The sequence below is a fragment of the Sorex araneus genome, chromosome 6 (genome assembly GCF_027595985.1).
Source record: "Sorex araneus isolate mSorAra2 chromosome 6, mSorAra2.pri, whole genome shotgun sequence".
Lineage (NCBI taxonomy): Eukaryota > Metazoa > Chordata > Mammalia > Eulipotyphla > Soricidae > Sorex > Sorex araneus.
The window spans coordinates 160,910,568-160,936,039 of NC_073307.1; the positions used below are offsets into that span (position 1 = coordinate 160,910,568).

General features: G+C 59.5%; 1 protein-coding gene across 1 annotated transcript; it reads right to left on the reverse strand.

Moving 5' to 3' along the window:
• Nucleotides 1–7,728: 7,728 nt before the first annotated feature.
• EEF1G (eukaryotic translation elongation factor 1 gamma) lies at nt 7,729–22,447 on the reverse strand. Its single transcript, XM_004621504.2, has 10 exons — nt 22,326–22,447; nt 21,318–21,476; nt 19,668–19,731; nt 19,410–19,552; nt 18,639–18,782; nt 15,661–15,790; nt 14,681–14,885; nt 8,420–8,592; nt 8,191–8,315; nt 7,729–7,976 (listed from the first exon to the last, which is right to left on the reverse strand). Exons 1-10 carry the CDS (start codon nt 22,335–22,337, stop codon nt 7,818–7,820), a joined length of 1,314 nt encoding a protein of 437 aa, XP_004621561.1. The 5' UTR covers nt 22,338–22,447; the 3' UTR covers nt 7,729–7,817.
• Nucleotides 22,448–25,472: the final 3,025 nt, after the last annotated feature.

A 25,472-nucleotide genomic window follows, 5' to 3' on the forward strand; every position in this document is an offset into this window, starting at 1 on the left:
AAAAGCAAAAAAAAAAAAAAAAGAAACACTTCTGGGAATTTCTGCCCGGTCTCCTCCTTGGCGGCACCGTGTTGCCCTCCGCTCCCTACACCAAGTCAGGAGCAGCGGGGCTGGCACACCAATGAATGAAATGCAGCTGCCCCGGACCCACAAAGTTCATTCTTTTCCCAAGCGCCTCCTGCACCCCCCCAACCTCCTCCTCCCTCGTCCCCACTCTCACCACCTGTAAGGGGAGGTCAGAACCTCCCCTCCTGGGATCAGTTCCCAGGGAATAGTCCCGGCCCACCCCCAACCGCCACTTGGTGGGGCTCCCGGGCTGCACACACGGTTCCAGGTTGAAGTCCAACTTGGGACTGGGGCCGCCCTGAGCCGGTGGGTGGGCGCGCTGTCCCTGCCCTCCGGTGAGTGCTGGAAGGTCCTTGCTGAACCCTAACCTGGCACGGGGAATGAGTGGGGGGGAGGGGGCTGGGAGCATAGAGCAAGGCAAGAGCATAGCAGGTCCCTATGCTATGGAAAAGTCAGCCGCTTTCCCCGGTCTGCCTTTTCTAGATTTTTTTTTTTGCTTTTTTTTGGGGGGGGTCACACCCGGCGATGCACAGGGGTGACTCCTGGCTCTGCACTCAGGAATTACCCCTGGCCATGCTCAGGGGACCATATGGGATGCTGGGATTCGAACCCGGGTCGGCCGTGTGCAAGGCTCTAGATCTTTTTTGTTCAGTTTGGGGACCCTGCAGTGCAGGACAGGGCGGGGGGGTGTCCTCGGAGCTGGTGGGGAGGGGCGCTGCTCGGGATTAGGTGAGTTGGGGGGTCACTGGAGACCCCGCTGTGCTGGGGTCCCGCGGGAGCCTCCTCTCTCTGGGCAGTCTGAGACATGTCACCCCATGACACCTCCCATCACCAATGCGCCCCCCCTGCTACCCCCACGCATGCATGCTTGCACACACACACACACACACTCACGCGCGCACACACACACACACACACACACACGGACACGCACGCGCACGAGCGCACACACACACACACACACACAGTTACTGCTGGGAACCAGCCCGCCCCGTCCTAGTGTTGCGAAGAAAGCCTCGTGTCTCTTCCCAGGCTCCGGGCTCTGGGCTGTCAGCCCCCGCGCTCCGAGCACAGTCAGCGAGGGAAGGCAGAGGGAAGACTCGTCATCCGCGGGATACCCCAGCTTCCCCGCAGAGGCCCTCCCTCCCTCCGGGGTTCCCTGACATATACGTGTCGTCTGTGTGTGTGCTGAACCTTGGGCTCCTCGGTTGCCAGGCAACCGTGCCTGTGTTGTGTTCCTATTATGCCCGTTTCCATCGCAACCGCTGAGGGGAGTTCTGTGGGCAGGCCCCCGGCCAGGGGATTCCCCCTTCAGCCTCCTCCTCGCCACAGGCCCCTTTCTCTGAAATCTGCCAGCACCTTCAGCAATTTTTTTTTTTTGCCCTCTTATTTGGTTTTGGGGCTACCCTCAGCTGTGCTCAGGGCTTCCTCCTGGCTCTGCTCTCAGGAGTCACTCCTGGCGGAGCGGGAGGAGTCAATCCTGGGCGCGTTGCACGCAAGGCAAGAGCCCTGCTTGCTAGAACACTCTCTCCAGCCTCTTGGCGCTTTCGAAATTTTTCTTTTCTTTTTCTCTGATTCTAAGCCCCGTGATTTACTGTTAACCCCTACAGCTCCCTGCGTGCAGAGTTCCAACGCCACCTCTCCTGCCGAACCCCACCATCCCCCACTCCGTGGAGCCCAGCTCTGCAGAGAGTTCCAAGGCCTCCACTGTCGCCCTGGCCTCTGGGCGACTGCCCAGGGGAGTGAAGAGGGCCCTCAAGGGCCGTCTCTCTGGAAATGGACTTTCCAGTGGGGCGGGGAGTGGTGCGGGCACGGTGACCAAAGAAGCAGAGCAATTGCCTTACCCTCTCTCCCAGACCCGCCTTAGCCCCAGACCCGGAGACACCCGCTCCCAGTCCCCCACCCCGGGGAGAAGGCTTCCGGACCAGCCTAGAATCCTCCCCCTGGGGCTGGAGCGATAGCACAGCGGGGGAGGGCGTTTGCCTTGCACGCGGCCCACCCAGGTTCGATTCCCAGCATCCCATATGGTCCCCTGAGCACCGCCAGGGGTGATTCCTGAGTGCAGAGCCAGAAGTAACCCCTGAGCATCGCCAGGTGTGCCCCAAAAAGAAAAAAAAAAAAAGTATTCCTCCTTCTACTTCGCTCGCAGCTTCCTGATCTGGTATCTTCCCCAGCTGAACCGCAAAAACCTGTTGGGTGATTCTGGGCTCGCACCAGGATTTCCTAAGCGAATCTCAACCCCCAACTCTTCACCCTCCCCCCAACCCCCACTGCCACAGTTCTGCCCTCCACCCGGGCCCCCTCTCCCTTGGCTCTCTCGGAATCCCGGCCCGGCCCTGGTGGCATCCCCCAGGAGTCCTGCCCCCCAGGCCCAGAAATCCTCTCGGTGTCAACTGCCAGGACTCGAGGAAAAGCGGGCCGGAGGGCCTGGGGCGCTGGCCACAGCTGTCCAGGCTCGAAAAGGAGAAGCGAAGGGGGCCGGGCGGGTAGATCCGACGGCACGCGCTAACCAGATAATAGGAAACGGGAAAGGAGGGGGGGGGGGGAGAAAAGCGACCAAACGCGATTGAGTGAGGACGAGGGGGACCGAGGGAGGGGAGAGAGCGGAAAGAGCTGGGGCGGGCAGGCGGAGGGGTGAAGTGTGGACGGGAACTGAGTGCGCCTGTCCGTATGGACGGAGCAGCCGCGCCCAGCCAGAGCCCCTCCCCCCGGCGGGGAGCAGGGAGGGAGGGGCCGAGAGAGGGGAGCACCAGCCCCCCTGACTCCTCTTTTTTGCAATCTGCCCTGCTCCCAACCTCCTCTCTGCCTTTCTCCCTAGTTGGGGGGGGAGCAGCCGGGAGCACCCCCGTTTCCTCCCTGCTCTGCTCACACTTCCCAAGGCCTGTTGAAAGGGACTGGGCCGAGCAGGGAAGGAAGGGGCCTGAGTCACCGCATAGTTGAGGTTCCTGTCACTCGAAGTCCCGCCTCTGCTACACCCAGTGCCCTCTGGCCGCCCAGGACTTGGATCCCCGGGGCCTGACCCTGCCTGGGGAACGTGCTCCACTTCTCGGCTTCTTGCCCCACTCCGAGCTCCCGGGACTCGGCCCAGGCCCACCCTCGCCCGCCCCACCCCGACCCCCTGGTCTGGGCCTTGTGGGCCCCCCGTCCGCGGGCCGGCCTCAGCACTCCTGCTATTCTTGGGAGTCCCAGTGACTCAGGAGCGGCTGAGCGCGCCGTGGAAAGACGAGCGTGCACCCGAGATAAGTCACTTCCCCTCTCAGCCCCGCTCCTCGTGGGCACTCTCTCGGCCCGCTTGGGCAATCCCTCCGGGAGGTACATTCTGTCAGCCTGAGTCAAAGCCAGCGGCGGCCGATGGCAGGGGCCGGGGGCAGAGTGGGCTAGGAGGGGCGTGTTTGCTCACCCTGTCCTCACAGTGGGAGTGGGTGGAGTAGGGCACAGGCATTACCACCGCAGGGCGGCCAACACCCTCGGCAACCCGGTGACTCAGGCCGGCAGAGGCTGGTCCCCGGCCGGCAGGAGGGCACCCGGCTCCCCGTGACTCAGGAGGATGACTGGTCGGGCTCCCTCTATCACCTGCTCCCCTGACACTTCGGAAGCCCGTGCAGCCCCACTTCCTCTGCAGGGCACCCCGGGCTCCCCACCCGGCCTCCCTCTGCCAGGCTCTCGGCTGCTGGCAACGCCCCCCTCCCCAATGCCCACCCTGCCTTTTCTCAAGTCTACAGCCCGCCCTACCCCCCACCCCAGGCTCCTGGCCTCCAGTCCCCCACCCACCCCTGCTGGCAGGTCCCCTCGCTAAGCCCCCAGCTCTGTCCAGTTCTTCACTCTCCACCCCTGTCCTGGCAGAGCCAACCCGGGGATTGCAAAAGGGCTGAGGCAGCCAAGAGGCCCTCACGTGACAGCTGTTGCTGCTGCCCAGGGGAGGGGGCGCGCATTCCAAGGCCCATCCTGTCGGAAATAGCCCCAAACTCAGAGCCTCCAGCCCCAGTTCTGCTCTGGATACTGCAGGCTCGCTTTGAACTCCCGGAGAAATCGAGACAAAAGAGGGGCAGGGCTGCGGGGCTCGGATTGTGGGGGGAGGGCGGGAGGGCGGCAGCACCCCGAGGGAGGGGGCACCCAGAGGCAGGCGCAGGGACAGCAGATTCGCAGATTCCCGGGTCTCCAGGGGACAGAACCAGTCCCCTCTGCCTGATGAATGCTCCCTCTTAGGATGACCTTCAAGCCGATGATGAGACGCTGCTGATCTCCCAGGACCCACATTAGCCCCCACTCCACCCATCCCCGGGGTGTGGAGGGGCTGGGGCACCCCGGTAATTTCACTGGAGGAAAATGACAGCCTAGTCCGGGAGCCCTGCCAGCCGAGCCTGTTCGGAGCAAACAGACAAGAGCAGGTGGCACGGTTTCTCTAACCTTTCCGGAGCGCCAACATTTTAGCTTCCCTGGCATTTGGGGAAGACTCGAGAAGAGGGTGGGTCCCCGAGAATTCCATTCAAACCTGCTGGGGACCCAAGCAAGCTGGGGAGGTCCAAGTGTGTGGGTGGCAGGGAGGCACGGGGGGCTGCCATGGCCAAGAAAAGCCCCACTGGGCAGCAGAGAGAGAGTTTTGAGTTGTTGGGCCCCAGCGCGGGTTGCCATGAAAACCCCAGGACTAATTTCAGAAATGGCTGGGTGGGGCCTCCCTTCAGGCCCTTCTGGACCCCTCCCCCACCTTTCAAAAGAGGAAGTGGCACATTTGGGGCATGTGGGCAGCTGGTGGGGTGGGTCTGCCCCAGCCAGAGCAGCAGCTGTCCAGCTCAGCTCAGGCCAGGACGTGTCCAAGAGGAGATAACCTAGGTCTTTTTTTTTTTTTTTTGGCTCTTTTGGTCACACCCAGAGATGCACGGGGGTTATTCCTGGCGCTGTTCCTGGCTTTGCACTCAGGAATTACTCCTGGTGGTGCTCGGGGGACCATATGGGATGCTTGGGAATCCATCATATGGAATGCTGGGAATCGAACCCGGGTCAGCCGGGTGCAAGGCAAACGCCCTGCCCCCTGTGCTATCGCTCCAGCCTCCAATCTAAGTCTTTCTTGGAAGAGCTTTAAAGACCCGGGTTTTTTAGTAAGTGACTTAGGCTGAAGCACCCACAAGGCTAAACTAAATAGCGGCTGGCCTATCTACCAGCCAACGCCAGGCCCGGCCTTCCCCGCGCGCCGCGAAGGTTTTATTTGCAGCCCCAAGGCCCGGGGGAAGCGTCTCTGCCTCCGTCCCTGCAGGCGGATCAGCAGGAGGAGGCAGCTGCCTCCTCCCAGGCCAGAGGCACTCCTGGTGCCCCTGCCCTTTCCGCCACGAGCCCCCCGCCGCGGGCCGCACACGCCTCCCGGCACGTCGGAAAAAACACCCAGCAACCGCTGACGTCACCCATGCGCCGCTCCTCATTGGCTGCCGCGGCGAGGGCACCACCCACCTCGGGGCGGGGCTCCGGGAGAGGCGGGCTCGCCGCGGTCCGGCCCGGGTTCCTACCGGGCGGGTGCGAGTTTTCAAGCCCCAGCGGTGCATGACTCAGGCCTCCCCGGGGCAGGGCGGGCCCTAACCAAGTCCAGATGTTCTTCACCTCTTTCCCGCCCCGAATCTGCCGCTAGGAACCCCTGCTGTTAACCTCCTTCTGGCCCCGCCGCGCCCCACTTGGGAGGCCAGCCCTGAGCTTTCCTGCGGCCACTGGCCGCCCCGGGTCCTTCCTCCCCACCGCGGCACAGGCCAGGCCTCTGGCCGCCTTCCTCTGCACCGAGCCGCCGGAGCTGGAGTCCAGAGGCAGGACGTGCGGATGAGTCACTCTTCCGCAAGACTCCGAACCAGGCCCTTCCAGCCCAGACCCGTCCACGTGGGTTGCCAGGCCTGCAAGAGCTGAAAACTGGCCCACCTGCACGACCTCCTCCCCCCCTTTCCCGCAGGGTCCTCGGGCCGCTGGGCCCCTAGCAACACCTGATTGCTCAACGTCAGCACTCAAATCTTCAGCCTGAATCCTCGGGGATGGGATGCTGGGGAAAGGCAGTGGAGAAGAAAACTGGCATGGGAGAAGGGGGTGTGGTGGGAAAGGGAATTCGGAGCAGGGAGTCTGACAGGTTCCGCGAGGCCCCAGCAACCAGCCCAGGGGCACACCCCAGAAAACAGATCCTATCCGCAGAGTCCTCGGTGCTCGGAAGCATGACAGATAGCCACGCTGGGAGCCAACTCCTAGCAAGAACCAACCCATCCTCACCCAGCTGGATTCCAAACCGCAACACCCCTCCTGGCCTGTTTGCAGAAGCCTGCAGGCTTGCAGCCTCCCCCTCTCCCAAGCCACCAAGGGCGTGGCACTGAAGAGTTCAAGCCATAATCTGGGGGCCAGAGCACCAGGACACTAGGACGCCACTAGGACATTTGCCTTGAATGCAACCCAATCGGGTTCAATGCCCAGCACCACACATGGTCCCGAGCAGCTAGGAGTGATCACCAAGTGCAGGGCCAGGAGTAAGTCCAGAGCACCGCGGGGGATGGCCCCCAAAAGCAAAAAACCTTAATTTGCCAAAGGGTCACAAACTTCAGCCTATGCCTCCAAAGCCAAACTGAGGGTCCCAATTCCCCAGAGCTGTTATTTACAGGAAGTCCTCTTCGGAAAAGCCGATATGGGGGAAGAGCCGTAGTACAGTGGATAAGGCATTTGCTGCATGCCGGTGACTCCGGTTTAATCCCCAGCACCCCGTTACTCCAAATCTGCCAGTAATGATCAGTGAGTATATAGTCAGGAATAAGCCCTGAGCACTGCTGGGTATGGCCTCCAACCCTGAAAAGACCCCAATAAGGCAACAGGGGTAAAAATCTGAAAAACAAAGCTTCCAGGAGGAAACGGCACGGGGCTGGAGGGCGTTTGCCTTGCACACGGCCCACCCGGGTTTGATTCCCAGCATCCCATATGGTCCCCCAAGCATCAGCAGGAGTAATTCCTGAGAGCAGAACCAGGAATAACCCCTGAGCATCGCTGGGCATGACTCAAAAAGGAAAAAAAAAAAAAGAGAAAATGGCAAATCCCATGTCTGAGCAGGTGGCGAAGCCTTTTAGGGCACAGCCTTCAATGACACCCACCCACGGGGCTCCAACCCTGCCGCCTGCCCCTGGACGCGCGTTACTGGCAAGTTACTGATTTCACGGCCAGGGTGTGAAAGATCAGAAGACCGAGCACATGCTCTGCACGCAGGAGTTCCGGGCTCACCCCCGGCGCGGCTGGCAATGACCCTAAGCGGAGCCAGCACTGCTCAGGCAGCCCCAAGGACAAAAACCAAACCACCTTCCTCTGACTTCCGGTGCAAGGCCCGAACCCAGGGCCTCACGCCTGGCCCACCCACTTGGCTACACATGCCCCCACCTAGCCTGGGGTGGTCTTCAGAGCAGGGGAAGAACCGCAGAAGGTCCCCGGCACCCTCTGCTCACTCTTCTCCCACCGTTAGCTGGCTCCCCAGTCTTGCGGGAGGGAAGGCCTGGAATCGGGTCCCTAAGGGTCAGGTACAGCCCCAAGTCACCAACTGTGTCACCACCGCGGCCACCAAGTCACCCCTAAGGCCGCCTCCGGCTCTTCTGAAGATCTGTCCTGCGGCGGGGAAGGCCCCTGCTGGCCTCCACCTACTGGCCGCCCTCCGAAGAAGCCAGGCTCACAAGACAGGGTTCAATGTTCAGTTTCCTTTAATGACCCCCATCTCCCCGGAGGGCAGGTGCAGGCGGCGCGGCGACGGCAGGCGATGGTCACTTGAAGATCTTGCCCTGATTGAAGGCTTTGCCCACGTGCTGGAAGGCCCCCTCCCAGGAAAAGTACTCTCGGACCAGCGTCTGGGTCTCCTGGCTGCCGGGGTCCAGCTTCCGCCATGTGTATGACTCGTAGTCCACCTGCCAGTCCGGGCTCAGCTGGGGAGAGAAAGGAGGAAAGTGTTGAGGTCAGGTGACCAGCGGGAAGCGCGCAGCATGACACATGCCACCAGGCCCCAGGGCTCTGAGCAACGGTCAGCTCTCTCCCGAATACACTTTTCCTTCTGCGGCACAGCCACAGCCTGGGACTCAAGTGCCCCCCTCCCCTCCTGTCCTGTCCTCTCACTCCCCACCCCGCCAACACTGTTCTCACCGGAAAGGCCAGCTCCTGGCCGCGAAAGACCCAGATGCCAGAAATGGAGCTGCTGTTGTTGGTTCCAAAGAGGATGACACTGGCGAAGGCATTCTTCCTCAGCTTGTCCAGTCGCTGGAACATCCCTGCCAGAGCAAGGGAGGGAGGGAGGGAGGGAGGACGTGCAGCCTGGTCAGGCCCCCAGTCGGCCCCGCCGGCCTCCCGCGCCCCTGACCCACCCTCCCCGCACCTGTGATGAGGTTGCAGCTCATGAAGGTCTGGGTGAGCTCCTCGGGGAAGCGGTACTCAGAGAACCACAGGGACCAGCCGTCCTTGTCGAAGTGCTCCCAGAAGTACGGCAGCGCCACCGACAGCGTGTCCTCGTTGGAGTACTTGCGTTTGAATTCGTCCAGCACGAAGGTACTGGTTGGGAAACAACTCGGGTCAGCGGGGAGTGGGGGCAGGTTCCTAGTGAGGAGGCCAAGGCGGCCACGGAAGGGAAGCCAAGGGTGTTCCCACTGGGGTGCACGACCTTCCGGGGGAAGCGAGCAGGAGTATAAACAGGGGCCCAGGGTGCACCCTTTCTCCTCACCCCTGTCTAATATGCTAGGCACGAAGAGGGTGGGACCCAAGAAAGGGGCCCCAGGGAGCCCTGTGGAGGAGCTGGCGCGGCTGACTGCTGCCCCCTGGTGGAGACACGGAATGAGGCATCTAGTTCCTTTTTTTTTTTTTTTTGGCCCTCCAGGGAATAGCCACTCCCAGCCCTTGGACGTGAGTCATACTTGGTCACTCAATCACTCATGTCTCTTCTCCCCATCTCCTGCCCCCACAGTCACAGAGGCCTCTTTGAGTTACATACCCACAATGCAAGCTCTTGATACTTCCAAAGGGCCTCCACCCCAAGGCCTACCCCAGATCCTTCCATCTCTACCCAGAAACAAGTTCCTAGCTCAGAAGCCTTTCAGGTTTGATGTTTTCTCTCAAACCACCTGGCCTGGAGTCATGAAGAAGGCCAGTCAACATAGGGGGTCCGCCCCCCCCCCCCCGTTGGAAGGGCTCACTTAGTTCCCTCCCCCCTCTTTCTTTCCTCCCAATGATGAAAACACCAAGACAGAAGGAAACCCCCCACACCGCCCACAGACTGACACGCTTTCACTTCCCAAAGGCAAAGCTCCAAAGTCGCTGTATGTCATTTCTGTGCCAACTTTTCTGTGCTCCTGGCAGTGCCCGGGAACCATAGGCAGAAGCGGGGGGTGGGGGGTGGGAGGGGAGGAGAACCACACCCTCTGACTGGGCCTTTTGCTTGCCTGCTTTTGCTTGGGGACCACAGCTGGGAGTGCTTAGGGCTCGAAGGACCATATGAGGTGGCAGGGAATCGAACTCTCCCCGCTGCACTACGGCTCCAGCACGAAGGCCCGTGCCCAGCCCACTAAGCACTGCTCCAGCCCCGTGGAAGTATCACGATGCTAAGACATGAACGGGCCGTCAGTCTGCTCATCCTCCCTGTACGTTTCAGTGATTCCTAAGTGATGCCTAAGGATCATGCCTGCCTCTCGCCCGCACAACACGCCCAGGCTCCCCCTGCCCCCTCTTCTTCTTCTCCTTTTTTTTTTTTTGCTTTTTGGGTCACACCTGGCAATGCACAGGGGTTACTCCTGGCTCTGCACTCAGGAATGACTCCTGGCGGTGCTCGGGGAACCATACAGGATGCCGGGGATTGAACCCGGGTCAGCCGTGTGCAAGGCAAACGCCCTCCCCGCTGTGCTATTGCTCAGGCCACGCTTCTCCCTCTTCTGAAGAGGCTTAAGCCCTGGGCTGCCGTTTACAGGTATGAATAGTTGGGTCGGGGCTGCAGGCGTGTTCTCCCACACCACACATCCACCTGCTCATGTGCCGCCCACCTCCCGCTGAGACAGGGAGGTCTCTGAAGGCCTCACCAAATAGGGGCTGGAGCGACAGCACAGCAGGGAGGGTGTTTGCCTTGCACACGGCCGACCCAGGTTCGATTCCCAGCATCCCATATGGTCCCCTGAGCACTGCCAGGGGTAATTCCTGAGTACAGAGCCAGGAATGACCCCTGTGCATCGCCAGGGGTGACCCAAAAAAAAAAGAAAAAAAGAAAACCTCACCAAATAAAGAATAAAGGTTCCTTGCCTGACAGTCCCCCAGTCTCAGGCTCCGAAACCAGGCCCGTACCCAACCCAGCTGCAAAGAGGCTGCTCCGTTCAAGAGACTCAAAATCTGCCTGCCACTACACCTCGGGCAGCAGTGCTCACCCTGGGATGATTCTGTCACCCAAATTTGGCAAAGGGAGGGTATTTTTGGTTTTTTTATGACTTGGGGGGTAGGGGATGGATTGGAATCAACTCCTTGGCGTGGTGTATGAAGTGTTGAAGGTCCAACGAAATCCTTCCTTTGGGTCAGAGTTTGCTGTAAGGGAGCTGGGAGTGGGAGTGAGGTGGGTGAAAAGAAGAAGAAATGCAATAAAGATCAATTTAAAAATTAAAAAGTAAAAGCCGTGGGACTCACACAGGTTGCCCTGGGCAGACAGGTCCTTCCCGGTGCTGACTGAAACCCAGGGCCTCACTCCTGCAAAGCCCAGTGCTCTGCCACTGAGCCGCACCCCAGACGCCCCATGGAATCAGCCCTGGCTTAGCTCATTTGGGGGCACACCCAGGGGTGCTCCGGCACACCATGTGATGGTGGGGGATGGGCCCAGGGTTTCCACACCGTAGGATAACACTGATTTGTCCTCTTAGCCTTGTCACAGGAAGCTTATATTTATCGGGTTACTCCCATCACAGTGCTCTGATTCCTGTGCTTATCTGTAATCTCTTTTTTTTCCTTTTTGGGTCACACCCAGCCATGCACAGGGGTTACTCCTGGCTCTGCATTCTGGAATCACTCCTGGCACTGCTCAGGGAACCATACAGGATGCTGGGAATCGAACCTGGGTTGACTGAGTGCAAGGCAAATGCCCTACCCCCCTACCCGCTGTGCTATCGGTCCAGCCCTGTTTATCTGTAGCCTCTTCTTTGTGCTCTGCTTTCCCAACCAGTCAATCATCTTTATCTCCTAATCAGACTTTTACCTTGTAAATATTGCTTTTTTTTCCTTTTTGGCTTTTTGGGTCACACCTGGTGATGCACAGGGGATCATATGGGATGCTGGGATTTGAACCCGGGTCGGCCAAGTGCAAGGCAAACGCCCTACCCGCTGTGCTATCTCTCCAGCCCCAATATTGCTTTTCTTTTCTCCTTAAGTCCTTTGCATCGTTCATTCAGAGAGCAATGCCCTTTTTGTATAGACACAGGAAGACAGTTAACTATGCTTTTGTAACTTGGGAGTTAACTGACTCTGAATGATATCCACTCCAGGGCATCTGTTTTCTAGACTTAAGCTCAGTTGCCCTGACTTTCTAGCACCCCAAGAGCAGGGTCCCGACGAGGGACTGGATGGACCCAGGGCAAGCTCTGAGCTACCCTGGCATCGAAATGGGCCTGGGCAAAGTGCCATAATACTTTGAGTTAAGAGCATAGTCATGGACACATTCAGTTATGATCCAAAAAGTAACAACTAGACCAGGACCCTGCTAGGGTTAAGGAAAGATTAATCTGGCCTCTGAGCACTGTAGTAGGAGTAAGCCAATAAACCTAAGCTTCCTGTGGCAAGGCAGAAAGGACAAACCAGTGTTATTCTACACCACACAAAACACACACCCCACTCTCCGGCACAAGAACCCGTCTTTTAACCCAAGGTTTTCTTACGAGTGTGCAAGAAGCAACCAGGACTGGACTGGTACCAGCTCCCAGTACCACATCCTAAAGAATTTAAACACGGGTAGAAGGCCAGGGGGTAGTGCAGCGATGGAGAACTGGCCTTGAGCATGCTCAGACCCTGGAAGAACAAAAGCCTCAGCTATGGAGACGAGAGTTCAGGCAAGGCACTGGCCCGGCACGCAGCAGGCCTGAGCTCGATCCCCGGCACTGTATGCACGCCCCCCCCCCCCAGCCCGCCAGGAGTGACCGAGTACAGAGCCAGGAGTCGGCCCTGAGCCCCGCCCAGAAACAGAAATAAAATCAACAACAAAACCAAATGTCCCTCAGAGCAGACTCGGGAAACGTTTCCTTCACACCTCTCCAAACCGTTTGCACTCTGCATTCGGACATTTGGTCCGTTATCCCAAGAGACCAATCTCTGAACAGCAGCGAGCCAGAGATAGTGGGGACGGCCACCAGAAGGACTAGGACTGGGGCCAGCGCGACAGAACCAGAGCAGGGAGCTTGCTCTGCAGGTAGTCAACTTGGGTTCGACCCCCACACGGTGCCCCCCAAGCCCCAACCGGAGTCATCAATGAGTGCAGAACCAGGTGTGAGCCCTGAGTACTACCAGGTTGCCCAAAAGCCAAAAATAAACTTAAGGAAAAAAAGAAAGAACTAGAGGGCAGGGCGTCAGCCTTGCACGCAGCTGACCCTGGTTCTATCCCGGCATCCTGTATGTTGTCCCGAGCACCACCAGGAGTAATTCTGAGTGCAGAGCCAGGAGGAGCCCCTGAGCATACCCGCGTGGAACCCATAAATAAATAAGTAAATAAATAAGGACAAGGCTTCACTTGAACCAGTCTTTGAGAGGTTGGAGGGACAGCACAGCCAGTAGGAAGCTCGTCTTATGACTCAGATTCAACCCCCCTGCCCCCCGTCAGGTCCCCCAGGCACAAAACCCAAAATAAGTCTTTGCTCTTTGAAGGCCTTATACCCTCTGACAGTAAAAACTCAGAAAGCCACCTTGGCGGCCCTGTCAAGCATCAGGGTAGCGCAATAAACGGGCCTTAACGAGCCCTCCGAGAGGATACGAGGCATGCATGCAGCCAACCCCAGTGGGATCCCGGGCACCAGCCAGGGTCCCTGCAGCTCCCAGGAGGAATCCCTAAGCACAGACCAGGAGCAGCCTCCGAGCAGGAGCCCTGCAGGGGAGGGGGCCCAGCCACCCCGCACGCCGCGCAGCCCACAGAGCCATGGTCCAGAAACGCAGCGACTAGGGGAGATCGGCCTGGACTGGCTGGGACGGTCTCCTCACAGGCCTGACGTCCTGGTTCTACCCCTGGCATCAAAACACATGTGTTTTACTGCCTATTTTTCTATCCGGGCTGGAGCGATAGCACAGCGGGTAGTGCAGTTGCCTTGTACGCGGCCGACCCCGGTTCGATTTCTCTGTCCCGCTGGAAGAGCCCGGCAAGCTACCGAGAGTATCCTGCCCGCACGGCCGATCCTGGCAAGCTCCCTGTGTTGTATTCGATATGCCAAAACAGTAACAAGTCTCACAATGGAGACGTTACTGGTGCCTGCTCGAGCAAATCGAAGAACAACGGGACAACAGTGCTACAGTGCATTTTTCTATCCAGAGTCAAGTGCTAAGAAGACTTGTTGTGAAAACCCTCAGCTAAGGCCCTAGGGGGACCGGCCTATCCCGGTCAGTGACTCTGTTTCCGTCAACGCGGCCCCTCGGCATCACGGGTGACCGGAAGGCCCAACACCAGCTGGGCCCAAGTGGAAACCGCGCCACGCATCACTGCGAGTGACCCCCTGAGAACACATTCAGGGCAGAGGGGAAGGCGCTGCCTCACACAGCTGACCTGGGTTCACCGCCCCCCCCCCCCCGTGCCAGAACCCCCTTAAGGAGTGAGCCCTGAGCCCAGGTGTCCCCCAACCAAAAAGGAGAAAAACACAACAAACCGCCTCTATCTGCGGAGTCCTCCACTCTAACGACAAACATCACAAAGGTCAGTCGTCACCTCGCCCCCTTACTCGTATGTGCCCAAACTCCTACTCGCTGGCCGCAGAGAAAATCGCTTTCGTTTAGAAAGCAAATACGCGCTGGACCGGAGGACAGTGGGGAAGGCGCTGGCCCTGCGCAAGACTGACCCAGCCTCCAGTCCCCGGCACCCCAGATGCCCCCTGGAGCCCCTGGACACTGGCGGGTGTGGCCCAGCCCCCATACACATTCCCCAGTGGTGGTCTGGAACAAGAGAAGCGGAGCTCCTAACCCAGCCGGAACCTTCCAGAGCCTGCAGCCACCCGTGCCTGCTCACCATGCAGGCCGATCGGCCAACACTGACAGGAGGGGTCGGCTCAGAAGGGACAGCGAAGGGACGCCACCTGGGGCAGGCACTGAAGAGTTAACGAAGACAAGCAGACGGGCACCAGATTCACCAAAAACCCAGTATTCTGCCCATGACCCAATCTGCTGAGGAGGGCAGGGGACCCTCCCATGGACGTGTGTCCCCAGCCCCTCAGGGGGAAGGGCACAGGCCCCGTGACCTCACCCTTCCTCTCTCCTGGTCACACTCATCCAAACGGGAGGCGGCCCCGGGGAGGGGCACACCTGGCACTTGCTTTCCCCCTGCCAACTCAGCGGGCACATCAGCTCCCGGGTGCGCCACTCAAATGCTCCTCTCACTTGCCAGGACAGCTGTCGGGGCCCCGGCGTGCAGGAGGACAGACTGCCCCGTTACCTCTTGGGCAGGTGAGCAAAAGGGTCCTTGGCCTTCGGCTCTGCAGCCAGGGCCTGCTCACACTCGTCCATCTCGTCCTCAGGAGCAGGGGCGGCGGCCTTCTTCTCCTCCTTCCGCTCGGCCTGGGGCTTCTGCTTCTCCTCCCGGGAACCCTTCTCCTTCCGTGGAGTCTCCTTCTTGGGCTGGCTCTCGGCAAACTTCTTGGCTGGGGAAGAGGCGTGGAGAGAAACTGCTAAGCGAGGGGCTGGAGCGCTAGTTCAGTGGGTAGGGCGTTTGCCTTGCATGCAGCCGACTCCGGTTCGATTCCCAGAATCCCGTGTATCTCATTTGGTCCCGAGCACCACCAGGAGTGATTCCTGAGTGCGGAGCTGGAAATAACCCAAGCATCGCCAGGTGTGACCCAAAAACAGATTAAAAAAAAAAATCTGCTGGGGCTGGAGCAATAGCACAGCAGGTAGGGCGTTTGCCTTGCACGCGGCCGACCTGGGTTCGATTCCCAGCATCCCATATGGTCCCCTGAGCACCACCAGGGGTGATTCCTGAGTGCAGAGCCATGAACAACCCCTGTGCATCGCCAGGTGTGACCCAAAAAGAAAAAAAAAAAAATCTGCTACCCAGGCCAGCCAGACTGAAGTCTGAGGTCCCGAGCAAGAACACAAGGCCCAGGGCTCAGGGCTGGAGCGACTGTACAGCGGGCGGGGCGTCTGCCTCGTCAGCTGCAGACCCGCGTTTGATCCCTGGCACTCCACAAGGCTCCCAGGGAACTGCCAGGAGTAACCCCTGAGCACCAGTGGGTGTGACCCAAACCACCGAAATCCCCCACGATCCCAATCCTCGGAAACGGGGTGTGCACCCACAGAACGCGCCCCAGCAGGCGGCCCCGACAGCCCGTGTGGCCACATCACCCCAAAACCAGACAGGAAAGCGGGGGCGAGCCCGAGCGGCCCCGCCCAGGCACACACCCCGCCCCGCAGACTCACCGTCGAACTGGGCCATCTTCTCACAGAGCTTCACCTCCCCCAGGACCGTCCGGAACTGGGGCTGGTTGATGCAGGTGAGGAACCAGCGGTTGGTATTGGGGAAGGACTGGCGGAAAGAAGGCTCCAGAACCTGCCAGCGGAAGGGCGGACACCAGTCAGCACTGCACGCCAGGGACTCCCGAATGTTCGCGCCGCTCCTCGTTCCGTGCCGAGGCCGCAGGCGCCAACGCCGCCTGACCCTCAAACAGTCCCTCCCCGATTCACCGTCTCTGCAGTCAGCACAGGCCCCTCAGCTCAGTGTCGGGGCCACTCAAGGGCCACCGACAGTGCCTGGGGACCGCCCAGTGCTGGGCACCAAATTCAGGGCCCCGTGTGGGCATCGCCTGTGCTCCAGCCCCGCCCAGCCCACCACTCAGGAACCTCGGCGGCAGCAGCACGCAGGTAGGCCCCGGGCCCTTTCACAGAGCTCAGATCTCCATCTTTTCGGGGGGTGGGGTAGGGCACATCCCGGCCCAGGGCATGCAGGACAACTGTCTCACCCGCTGTGCTCTCTTTACAGCCCCCACAGCCTCACCCTTTATTTATTTATTTATTTAGCTTTTTTTGGGTCACACCCAGCAAGGCTCAGGGGTTACTCCTGGCTCTGCACTCAGGAATTACCCCTGGCGGTGCTCAGGGGACCATATGGGATGCTGGGAATCGAACCCGGGTCGGCCGAGTGCAAGGCAAATGCCCTCCCCGCTGTGCTATTGCTCAGGCCCCAGCCTCATCCTTTAAACCAGGGTCCCAAACTGATCCGGGCGACTGCTCCCGACTGCTCCTTTCCAGACCGAGTGCCACTCAGCGCCCCCACCCCCAACCTACCTAACAGAACAAGCAGAACAGGCCCCCTACCTGCCCACAGCCTGCCTCCCCCAGTGTCACCCACTATGGGAAACGCTGCTTCAGAATGTCGCGTGGTAACAGAATGTAAGAACACTGGCCAGAGGTGGTACAGTGGCTAGGGCGCTTGCCTTGCGTGCCCCTGACCCGTGTTCGATCCCCGGCACTCCTTTCGGTCCCGAGTCCGCCAGGAGTGACCCCAGAGAGCAGGGCCAGGAGGAAGCCCAGAGCCCCAAGGACAAACATGGTCAGGAGTCAAAGAAATGGTACGGAAGGCAAGGCACGCGCTCGCCTTACGTGGGGCCAAGCTCGAGTAGGTCCTTGGTACCGCACGTGGTCCCCAAGCGCGGAGTCCCTCCTGAGCACGGCCACAAAGCGTCCTCAGGGAAATAAATGCCGGGCAGGGCCCAGCCCCCCAACACACACCCCCCCAAACAAGTCAGGGTGCAACAGAGAGCTACCGATTATTGCTTCGCATCCCTCCGATCCCGGTTTGAATTTTCATCAGGAAAAATAACCGCATTAACACATACATGCACAAATACACACGTACGTCTTTTCAAACTTGAGAAAGCAAAGAATATTCAACATCAAAAGATGCCTGTTTCTGGGGGCTGGAGCAATAGCACAGTGAGTAGGGCGTTTGCTTCGCACACAGCCGACCCGGGTCTGAATCCCAGTATCCCACATGAGCACCGCCAGGGGTGGTTCCTGAGTGCACAGCCAGGAGTAACCCCTGTGCACCGCCAGGTGTGACCCAAAAAGCAAAAAAACTAAAAAATAAATAAATAAATAAAAGATGCCTGTTTCAGGGATAAGAGACAGGAGAGGGAGGGTCAAGCGTTTGCTTGCATGCAGGGGACCCGGTTTGTTCCTCCGCACTACAAATGTTCCTCCAAGCACTGCCGGGAGTGATCCCTGAACCGCCATATTCAGATCACCTCAGAAGAAACATCCAGTTCAGCTCTAAAACTTAACTTTGGGGTCAGAGAAATAGGACAGCTGGGAGAGCACTAGCCTTGCACGTGGCCGACCCTAGGTTCTCAAGTCCTGCCAGGAGTGATTCCCAAACACAGCGGGATGTGGTCCAACCCCCCCCACCCCCCGCCACCGCCCACCCCCGCAAAAAACACTAAACTTAACTTCATGAAAAGCTCATTTGCCACTTTGTAGTTGCTAGGATGAGAAGGAAAACGGGGGCCCAAGCGACAGTCCAGAGGTTGGCCTTGTGCGTTTGCCCTGCACAAGGCCAACCTGGGTTCAATCCCTGGCATCCCACATGGCCCCTCAAGCACCGCCAGGAGTAATTCCTGAGTGCAGAGCCAGGAGCAACCCCTGAGCATCGCTGGTGTGACCCAAAAAGCAAACTAAATAAAGAACTTGTTTTTAAAAAAGAAAGAAGAAAGGGGCCGGAGCGATAGCGCAGCGGGTAAGGCGTTTGCCTTGCACATGGCCGACCCGGGTTTGATCCCTGGCATCCCATATGGTCCCTCAAGCACCGCCAGGAGTTATTCCTGAGTGCAAAGTGCAAAGCCAGGAGTAATCCCTGAGCATCACTGGGTGTGACCCAAAAAGCAAAAAAAAAACAAAAGAAGAAGAAGAAGAAAAACAGCCTTGGCCTGGGGACAGAAGTGGGTAGAAGCAATCCCACACTCACATTTCTGCCCGCCCGCAGCCAGCCCCACGCGCCCTGACCCGGGCCCAGGCCAAGGCACAGCGCCCGAGCTTTATGGCCACATTTCTGGCTGGGACCAGTTTCGGCCCAGGAGCTGCTGCTCAGGGACCTGCAATGTCCTCTCTGACCCTGCACCCTCTCGGGAGCCATCCCTGGCCTGGTTCTCCGCCCCGCCACCTCTAACCGGAAGGCCAAGAGCTCAGCTGCCTTCCAGAGGCTCCAAGCCCAAGTTTCCCCCCACCCTCCGGACGGAGGCCCAAACAGGTCTCTCTGAGAGACAAGCAAGAGAACCTCGCCACGGCCGCCTCAGCAAGACACCAGGGGCGACAGGATCATCCCAGGAGCGGGAAGCAGGAGCAGGCGGCCCCCAGCCCCGCCGCCCAAGGCCCTCCGCAGAATTGGCGCTTCCCTGCACCCTCACCTGTTTGTAGAGCCACAACAGGGTGCAGACAACTGTGATGTCGGCCAGGGTCACGCGCTCGCCCACCAGGAAAGTCCTCGTCTTCAGGTGCGCGTCCAGCAGCCCCAGAATCCGCTTCACCTCCTCCTTGGCATTCTCTGTGGCCTGTTGATTCACACACCGTCACCCCTGCCTGCTGGGGACCAATGCCGGGCCCTCCCCACTGCTCGCCCCAATGCCATCCCAGGGAGCCACTACGTGGGGTGTGACCTCGCCCCCACCCTCAGTGCTGTCAGAGTCTAGATCACTCCAGCGAAGGGAGAAGCGCCATGCCAGCAGGCTCACCCCCTCCCACTGAAGCCCGCATTCATGCCCAGTTCAGAGAGAGCCTGGGGGGGCCGGAGTGGCAGTGCAGCGGGGAGGGCGTTTGCCTTGCATGCAGCCGACCCAGGTTCAATCCCCCGCCTCCCATATGGTCACGTGAGCACCACCAGGAGTAATTCCTGAGTGCAGAGCCAGGAGTAAGCCCCGAGCACCGCCAGGAGTAATTCCTGAGTGCAGAACCAGGAATAACCACTAATCGCAGGATATGACCCAAAAAGCAAAAAAAAAGAAAAAGAAAGAAAGAACCTGAGCGGCCCCGTGTTCTCCCCGCTCCCCTGCCGCAGCCGTCACCTCCACTAACTGACATAAACTCCCCAGCCCGAGATCCGCTCCCTCGTGACCTCAAGGTTCCCGGCCTCTCCCTTTCCCGACCTACTTCCCTTCCTTATTCCCCCGGCGCCGGCTTACCTGCTTGTTGTGGTGCATGATGCCCAAGGTGGGGAACACCCAGGTACTGGCTGGGGGCACGATGTCGCTGTCGGCAAAGCTCACCCACTGCACCACCTGGGCTGCAGCCTCGGGGGTGCTGCCCCGCAGCTCCTCATTGCTCACTGCGGAGACACAGAGGGCAGAGCCGTGGGGCTCCCGGCCCGTGCAAGCCCCCGTCCCCGCCAGCTCGCCCTCCGCCTCTCCAACCCACCCAGGCCCACGGCCGCTGCACATTACCGTAGTAGGCAATGGCGTTGCTCTCGAACACACAGAAGCCGTCATCGCCCTCGAAGGCTGGGACCTAGGGCCAGAGCAGTCCAAGGGTAAGTGAGAGGCGCGCTTCCCGCGGGCAAGCCCGGGGCGGGGGGTGAGCGGCGGCCGCGGAGAAAGGCCAGCTCGCTCCTTGACCAAGACTGGCCGACACTCGGGAACCGAACCGTTCGGAGAAACCTGGCCTCCTCGGCAAACTGAACTCAAAGCACCGCAGCGTGCAAGAGGCAGCTGGCCTGGACTGGAACCCCAGGACCACACAGACAGGGTCGCAAGCCCGCCAGGAGCGATCCCCTGAGCGCAGAACCAGGAGTAAGCCTGAGCACTGCTGGGTGGGCCCTCAGAAATAAAGTCTAAGAACCCCCCCACCACGATTTCTATATTTATTTGGAGAAAGTCCTTTAAGCAAGCAAAAGGCTAAAACCAAAATCTTGTATCTGTAACTTCCAAAGAAGCCCGTGGCCTCGCCAGTGACGCCTCTCCATAGGCCTGCGGGAAAGCCAGCCGTTCACTGAAGACGCTGGCACTGAGGACACTCGCTCAAAACTCATTCTCCCCAGAAACAGAAGACCTAAGTCTAATTTATAAGGCCACTAGATAGCTTTGTATTTCCAGCTCCACATTAGGCCACAATTATCTCCAAGTACAAGTTCTGAGGGCTGGAGAGGTAGTGCAGGAGTCGAGGCTCTTGTCTTGCATCTTGCCAATCCTGGTTCAAAGTCCCCTGAGCCCTCCCACGCGCCCCCCCACCCCCCCCCCAAACCCTGAGCACTGCAGGTGTAGCCTCAAAGGCCCCCTGCCCCCCAAATTACTTGGGGGATGGTGGTGCGGGTGGGGAAATGTGGGGGGATTTAGGTCATACCCGGGGCCAAGGGGCTATTCCAGGTTCTGGCCTCAACTATCTCTCTGACCCATTCCCCCCCCCCCCCGCCATTTGCTTTTTACTCATTGAAAGGCGCTGGAAAGATGGTATAGGGAGTAAGGCGCTTGCCCTGCACACAGCTGACCCACCTTGGTTTGATCCCAACATCACACTAGGACCCCCTCCCAGCCCCGGCCCTGAGCACAGCTGACTGTGACCCAAGCACAGTGTAAAACATCACCTAAATCCAGCAAGGAAAACAAGGCGCAAAGCTCCCTTTAAAGAGGTAGGCCACCATAGGGGCTGAAGCAATAGCACAGCGGGTAGGGCGTTTGCCTTGCACGCGGCCAACCTGAGTTCGAATCCCAGCATCCCATATGGTCCCCTGAGCACTGCCAGGGGTAATTCCTGAGTGCAGAGCCAGGAGTGACCCAGGTGTGACACAAAAAGCAAAATAATAATAATAATAATAATAATAATAATAATAATAAAGAGGTAGGCCACCTGGGGCTAGAGAGCAAGTCATGCACCCTGCTGACCCGCCACCATCCATCGCCGGCATCCCATATGGTCCCCCCGAGCCCCCCCAGGAGTCATTCCTGGGTGCAGAGCCAGGAGGAACCCCTGAGCATCAATGGGTGTGACCCTCCCTCCCCACCACAAAAAAAGATAAAGGTCATCCTTGAGAGTGACAGAAGTCTCGGGCTCCTTGGGGAGGGGGCGGGGGAGTCCCAGGAACGAAGCCCCCCCCTTACCTTGCCGGCCGGAAATTTGCGCAGGAACTCGGGGGTGCGGTTGGTTTGGCCAAAATGGAAATGAGGCGGTGCGGAGAGCACGCGGACCTGAGCGCCGCTGTACTGCGCTGCGATGAGGGCTTTGAAGGCCCTCCAGTTTTCAGGGTATGTGTACAGGGTCTGCGAGAGAAACGGGGGGCGGGGGAGGAGGTCATCAGCGGCGCGCCAGAGCCGACTGCCCGGAGGAGGCGGCGGTAGCGGCGCGGCCCGCCCCCCGCGCTCGGTTCCTGGAAGTGTCATGTGTCATCAGAACCCTCGGACTCGGCGGGGCGGCGGAGCGCGGCGGCCGCGGCTAAATAAAGCTCGGTGGCCACACCTGACCTTCCGCGAGGACACCCCTGCGAGCATCCATCCTCTCCCCGGCACACGCTGCCCCGCGCAACCCCGAACTTGCAGCTCCCCGGCACGCGCGCACGCACCCACCCACCCCCGGCGCCCGGCGCCCTCGGTTCATTCATTGCTGGCCCCTCGGCCCTGCCCACGGCCCGGCGCGCCGACCCCGCCGGACGGCCCGGCGCCAGCCCCGCCCGCGGCGCCGCTGCCCCCCGCGCCCAAGCCCGGCGCCCGGCGCCTCTCCGCGGGGCGCCCCTCCACGCGTGGCCCGCCAGCCCCCCCCCGAGCCCACGGAGCTCCCTCCGCTCGCTCCCCCCGGCCGTCCTGCGGCCCCCAAAGTTGCCAGCCTGCCCGGACGGCGCGTGTGGAGACGCCAAGGAGCCCGAACCTCGCTGTCGGGCGCCGGATCGCCGGGGTCCAGCCCCTCTTTCCTCCTCCACCTTCTCTGGCCTCGGAGAGCCCCAGCCTCAGTTCCCCCGCGGGGCCCGGACGCTCTGCTCTCCGCCGGGACGGTCTCCAGACCCCCGGACCGGCTCCCCACTCGGCCCCGGGGCGCCTCCGGCGCCGGCCGGCCGCACTCGGGCGGAGGATGGCGCCGGATAGGATGAGCGGGCTTGCCCGAGCCGGCTGACTTACCCCGGCCGCCATGGTGATTCCGCAGAGAAAGGGGGTGGGGCGCTCGGCGCTGCCGCAAAGTACGCCGCCGGGGGGAGGAGGGAGTGCGGGTGGGGGGGGAGGAAGCCGTAGAGAAGGAGCAGCCGGAAAGCGAGGACGACACAGAAGGCATACGCACGACAGTTCGGCAGCCAATGGAGGCCGAAGAAGAAAAAGCAGGGGGTGGGGCCTGCGACGGGGAAGGCTCGCGCCTGCGCAGTGCCGCTCTCGCCCGGCCGGCGGGGCGCGCCGGAGAACCCACGTGGAGGTGGCCGGCGCTGAGGGCTGGGCAGCCAGCCCGTGGCCGCAACGTGGCAGACTTGCCTGGCCGGCGCAGGCCGGCCGGCGTTGGGGGATCCAGCCTCCGCGGACTCGATGGGAGGGTCCGCCGAGCCCCTAACCTCGGGAGCCGAAAGGACCGGGTCCGAGGAAGCGCTTTGGCACGTTTCTCTCGCGGAGGGCTGTGTCAGCTTAACCCCGAAACCCTGGGAGAAAGTCACGTTCCCAGGGCCCGAGCGGGAGGACAGCGGGGAAAGCGTTTGCCTTGCACACATCTAACCCGGATTCCATCCACGCGACACCGCTTATGTTCCCCCCCTCAAGCGCCGCCGGGAGGGGGAAGCCCTGAGCACAGCCGGGTAGAGCGCAAGATTTAAAAAATAATAAAGTTTTCAAAACTACCGCCTCGCAGCTCCCACATGTTATTGGTAGGGAAGTGTTCGGTTGGTAAGAGAAGTGCCGGGGGAGGGGGCCTGGTCGTGAGAGACAAATCTTGATGCGTCTATCCATGTTCAGCTGTGAATGACAGGCTCAAGGGACCATATCTGGGTGATGAGGATCAAACCCTGGCACGCTGCTTGTAACGCAAGCACCTTGCGGCTGTACTGTCTTCAGCTCCACGTGTGAAATCTTACCCGTTAAGAATAGGGTTCTTGGGGCTGGAGTGATAGCACAGAGGGTAGGGCGTTTGCCTTGCACGCGGCCAACCCGGGTTCGAATCCCAGCATCCCATATGGTCCCCTAAGCACCGCCAGTAGTAATTCCTGAGTGAAGAGCCAGGAGTAACCCCTGTGCATCGCCAGGTGTGACCCAAAAAACAAACAAACAAAAAAGAATAGGGTTCTGGGCCAGGGATGGAGAGATAATACAACTGGATTAAGGTGCTTGCCTTGCATGTGTCCAGTCCGGTTAAGCTCCCTAGCATCTATATGGTCATCCTTCCAACACCCCCAGTCCCCGCACTGCCAGGAGTAATTCCTACCTGCAGAGCCAGGAACAACTCCTGAGCATTCAGGGTGACTGACTTCTGTTAAAAAATGTTTGGGTGTGTGGGGAAGATCCCTGCTCCCAAGTCTCAGACTGCATCAATTATCACAGGTAGGGGGCCTGGTATCATACTTGGGGAAAGGTGAAAGGGAAGATGACTAGTCCTGAAGTAGCCCAGTCATGAAGACCACATCCCTTTGGGATACAAATCCTGAGCCCTTTGGATGGGAGAAATTAAGACTGCAGGGGAGTGGTAGTACAGTGGGAAGGGCCCTTGCCTTGCACCCAGCCTTTATATCTCTGGCACTGAGACAGCATCCAAAGAACAAAAGCTACAAAGAATCTGAGATTACTGAGACCCTAAGCAGTCTAGGTTTTCCTGTGACATCCTGGATTAACGAGTGCAAAACTCCTGAAAAGAACCATGGGGAAGAATTAAAAGCTCCTCCCTTCATACCCGCTTACCAGTGTTCTCCCATGAGTATTTATCTCACTTGTCTATCTGCTTGCTTTTTCCTTCCTGAAGAAACCCCGTGTTCTTCCTCTTTCTCTCCCCACTTTATTGAAAGTCAGTTATAACAAAACTTATCTTGATGTAGTGTTGGGGATGGGCCTGGGCACCCTCTGCCTCTGTTCCTGTAAACAGGGACTGGGTGAGGAGGGGGCCTAGGCACCCCCTGCCTTAGTTCCTGTAAACAGGAATGAGTATGGAGAAACGTGGCATGAGGGCAAGTCAACCCCTGACAGCCGACCTTGACAGGTGGCCAAAGGGCCACCATGCTCTGGCGGCCAGCCTGGAAAGGGGGTCGAAGAGCCACCATGCTCTGGCAGCTGGACTCGAGAGGAGGCTGAAGGGAGGATTGGCTCGTGTCTGCCATGGCCATGCTCAAGGCCACATCTGCTTTCCCATGTTTCTCAAGGCTGAGAGAAGGAACCGAAAAACAAGCAATATTGGCAAAAATAAAGATGCTCTCACCACTTAATGTTTATGCCACTTATGTAACCTGCTGATCATTGCTAAGACTATATAAACCTGCTTGGATTTCAATAAACTTGCTGTAAGCGGTATATTGCATGCAGTCCTCCCTAGCCCACTCAACTCTCATTCCCTCTCTCCGGCCGAGGTTCAAGTTGGCCGTGCAGGCTGCAGCAATGTAGCACTTTGCCTCCTGCGATATTTTTCTGAGGGAAAGGCGACAGGGTGATGGACTAGAACACCAATGCTGAGGTTACTGCAAACAGCAGCTCCTCACTCCAGCCCAAGGCCAGGACTCCCCGAGAGATCAGGCTGCAGGGGTCATCTTCCTGCCACCACTTGGGACATGAGCATCTGTGCCCAAGCAGACACTGCCCCAGCTCTGATGCCCAGGTGGGCCCAGCAGGGGTGGAAGCACTCTTTCTGCAGCTACCTCCATCGCTTCACACTTAAATTGAGCCACAGACATCATCATTCACAAATCTGGGCACGGAGGACAAAGCGGAGGTCAGCCTGGCTCTGTCATCCTCCCGCCCGGGTCTTTCAGGGCCCTGCTGTGTCAGGCACACACCATCCTTGCCCTCCTGCACTGTGTGGCATGAGGTAGAGGCTGAGGGCAGGGCATCTGCCTTGCATGCAGCGATACAGGCTCATCCCTGACACCACATACATGGTCCCCTGAGACCCCCAGAGTGACCCTGAGCAGAGCTAAGAGTAAGCCAGAGCACCACCCACTGGGGCTAAAAAAAGGGCAGACACAGAAGAGTACGTAGGGCAACATCCCCAGCACCCCACCTGGAGTGATCCCTGAGCACAGCCAGGTGTAGCCCCAATGCAAAGGCTGAGGGGCCTATGTCAGGGTGTCTGGAGAAGGCACCTCAAAGACG

What these genes read in the sequence shown, in the direction of transcription:
- EEF1G (XM_004621504.2), bottom strand. An exon ending in GCAAATTTCCGGCCGGCAAG is followed by an intron (nt 19,732 to 21,317) that starts GTAAGGGGGGGG and finishes CTCTGGCCCTAG; the next exon opens with GTCCCAGCCTTCGAGGGCGA. An exon ending in GAAGATGGCCCAGTTCGACG is followed by an intron (nt 14,886 to 15,660) that starts GTGAGTCTGCGG and finishes CCTCTTCCCCAG; the next exon opens with CCAAGAAGTTTGCCGAGAGC.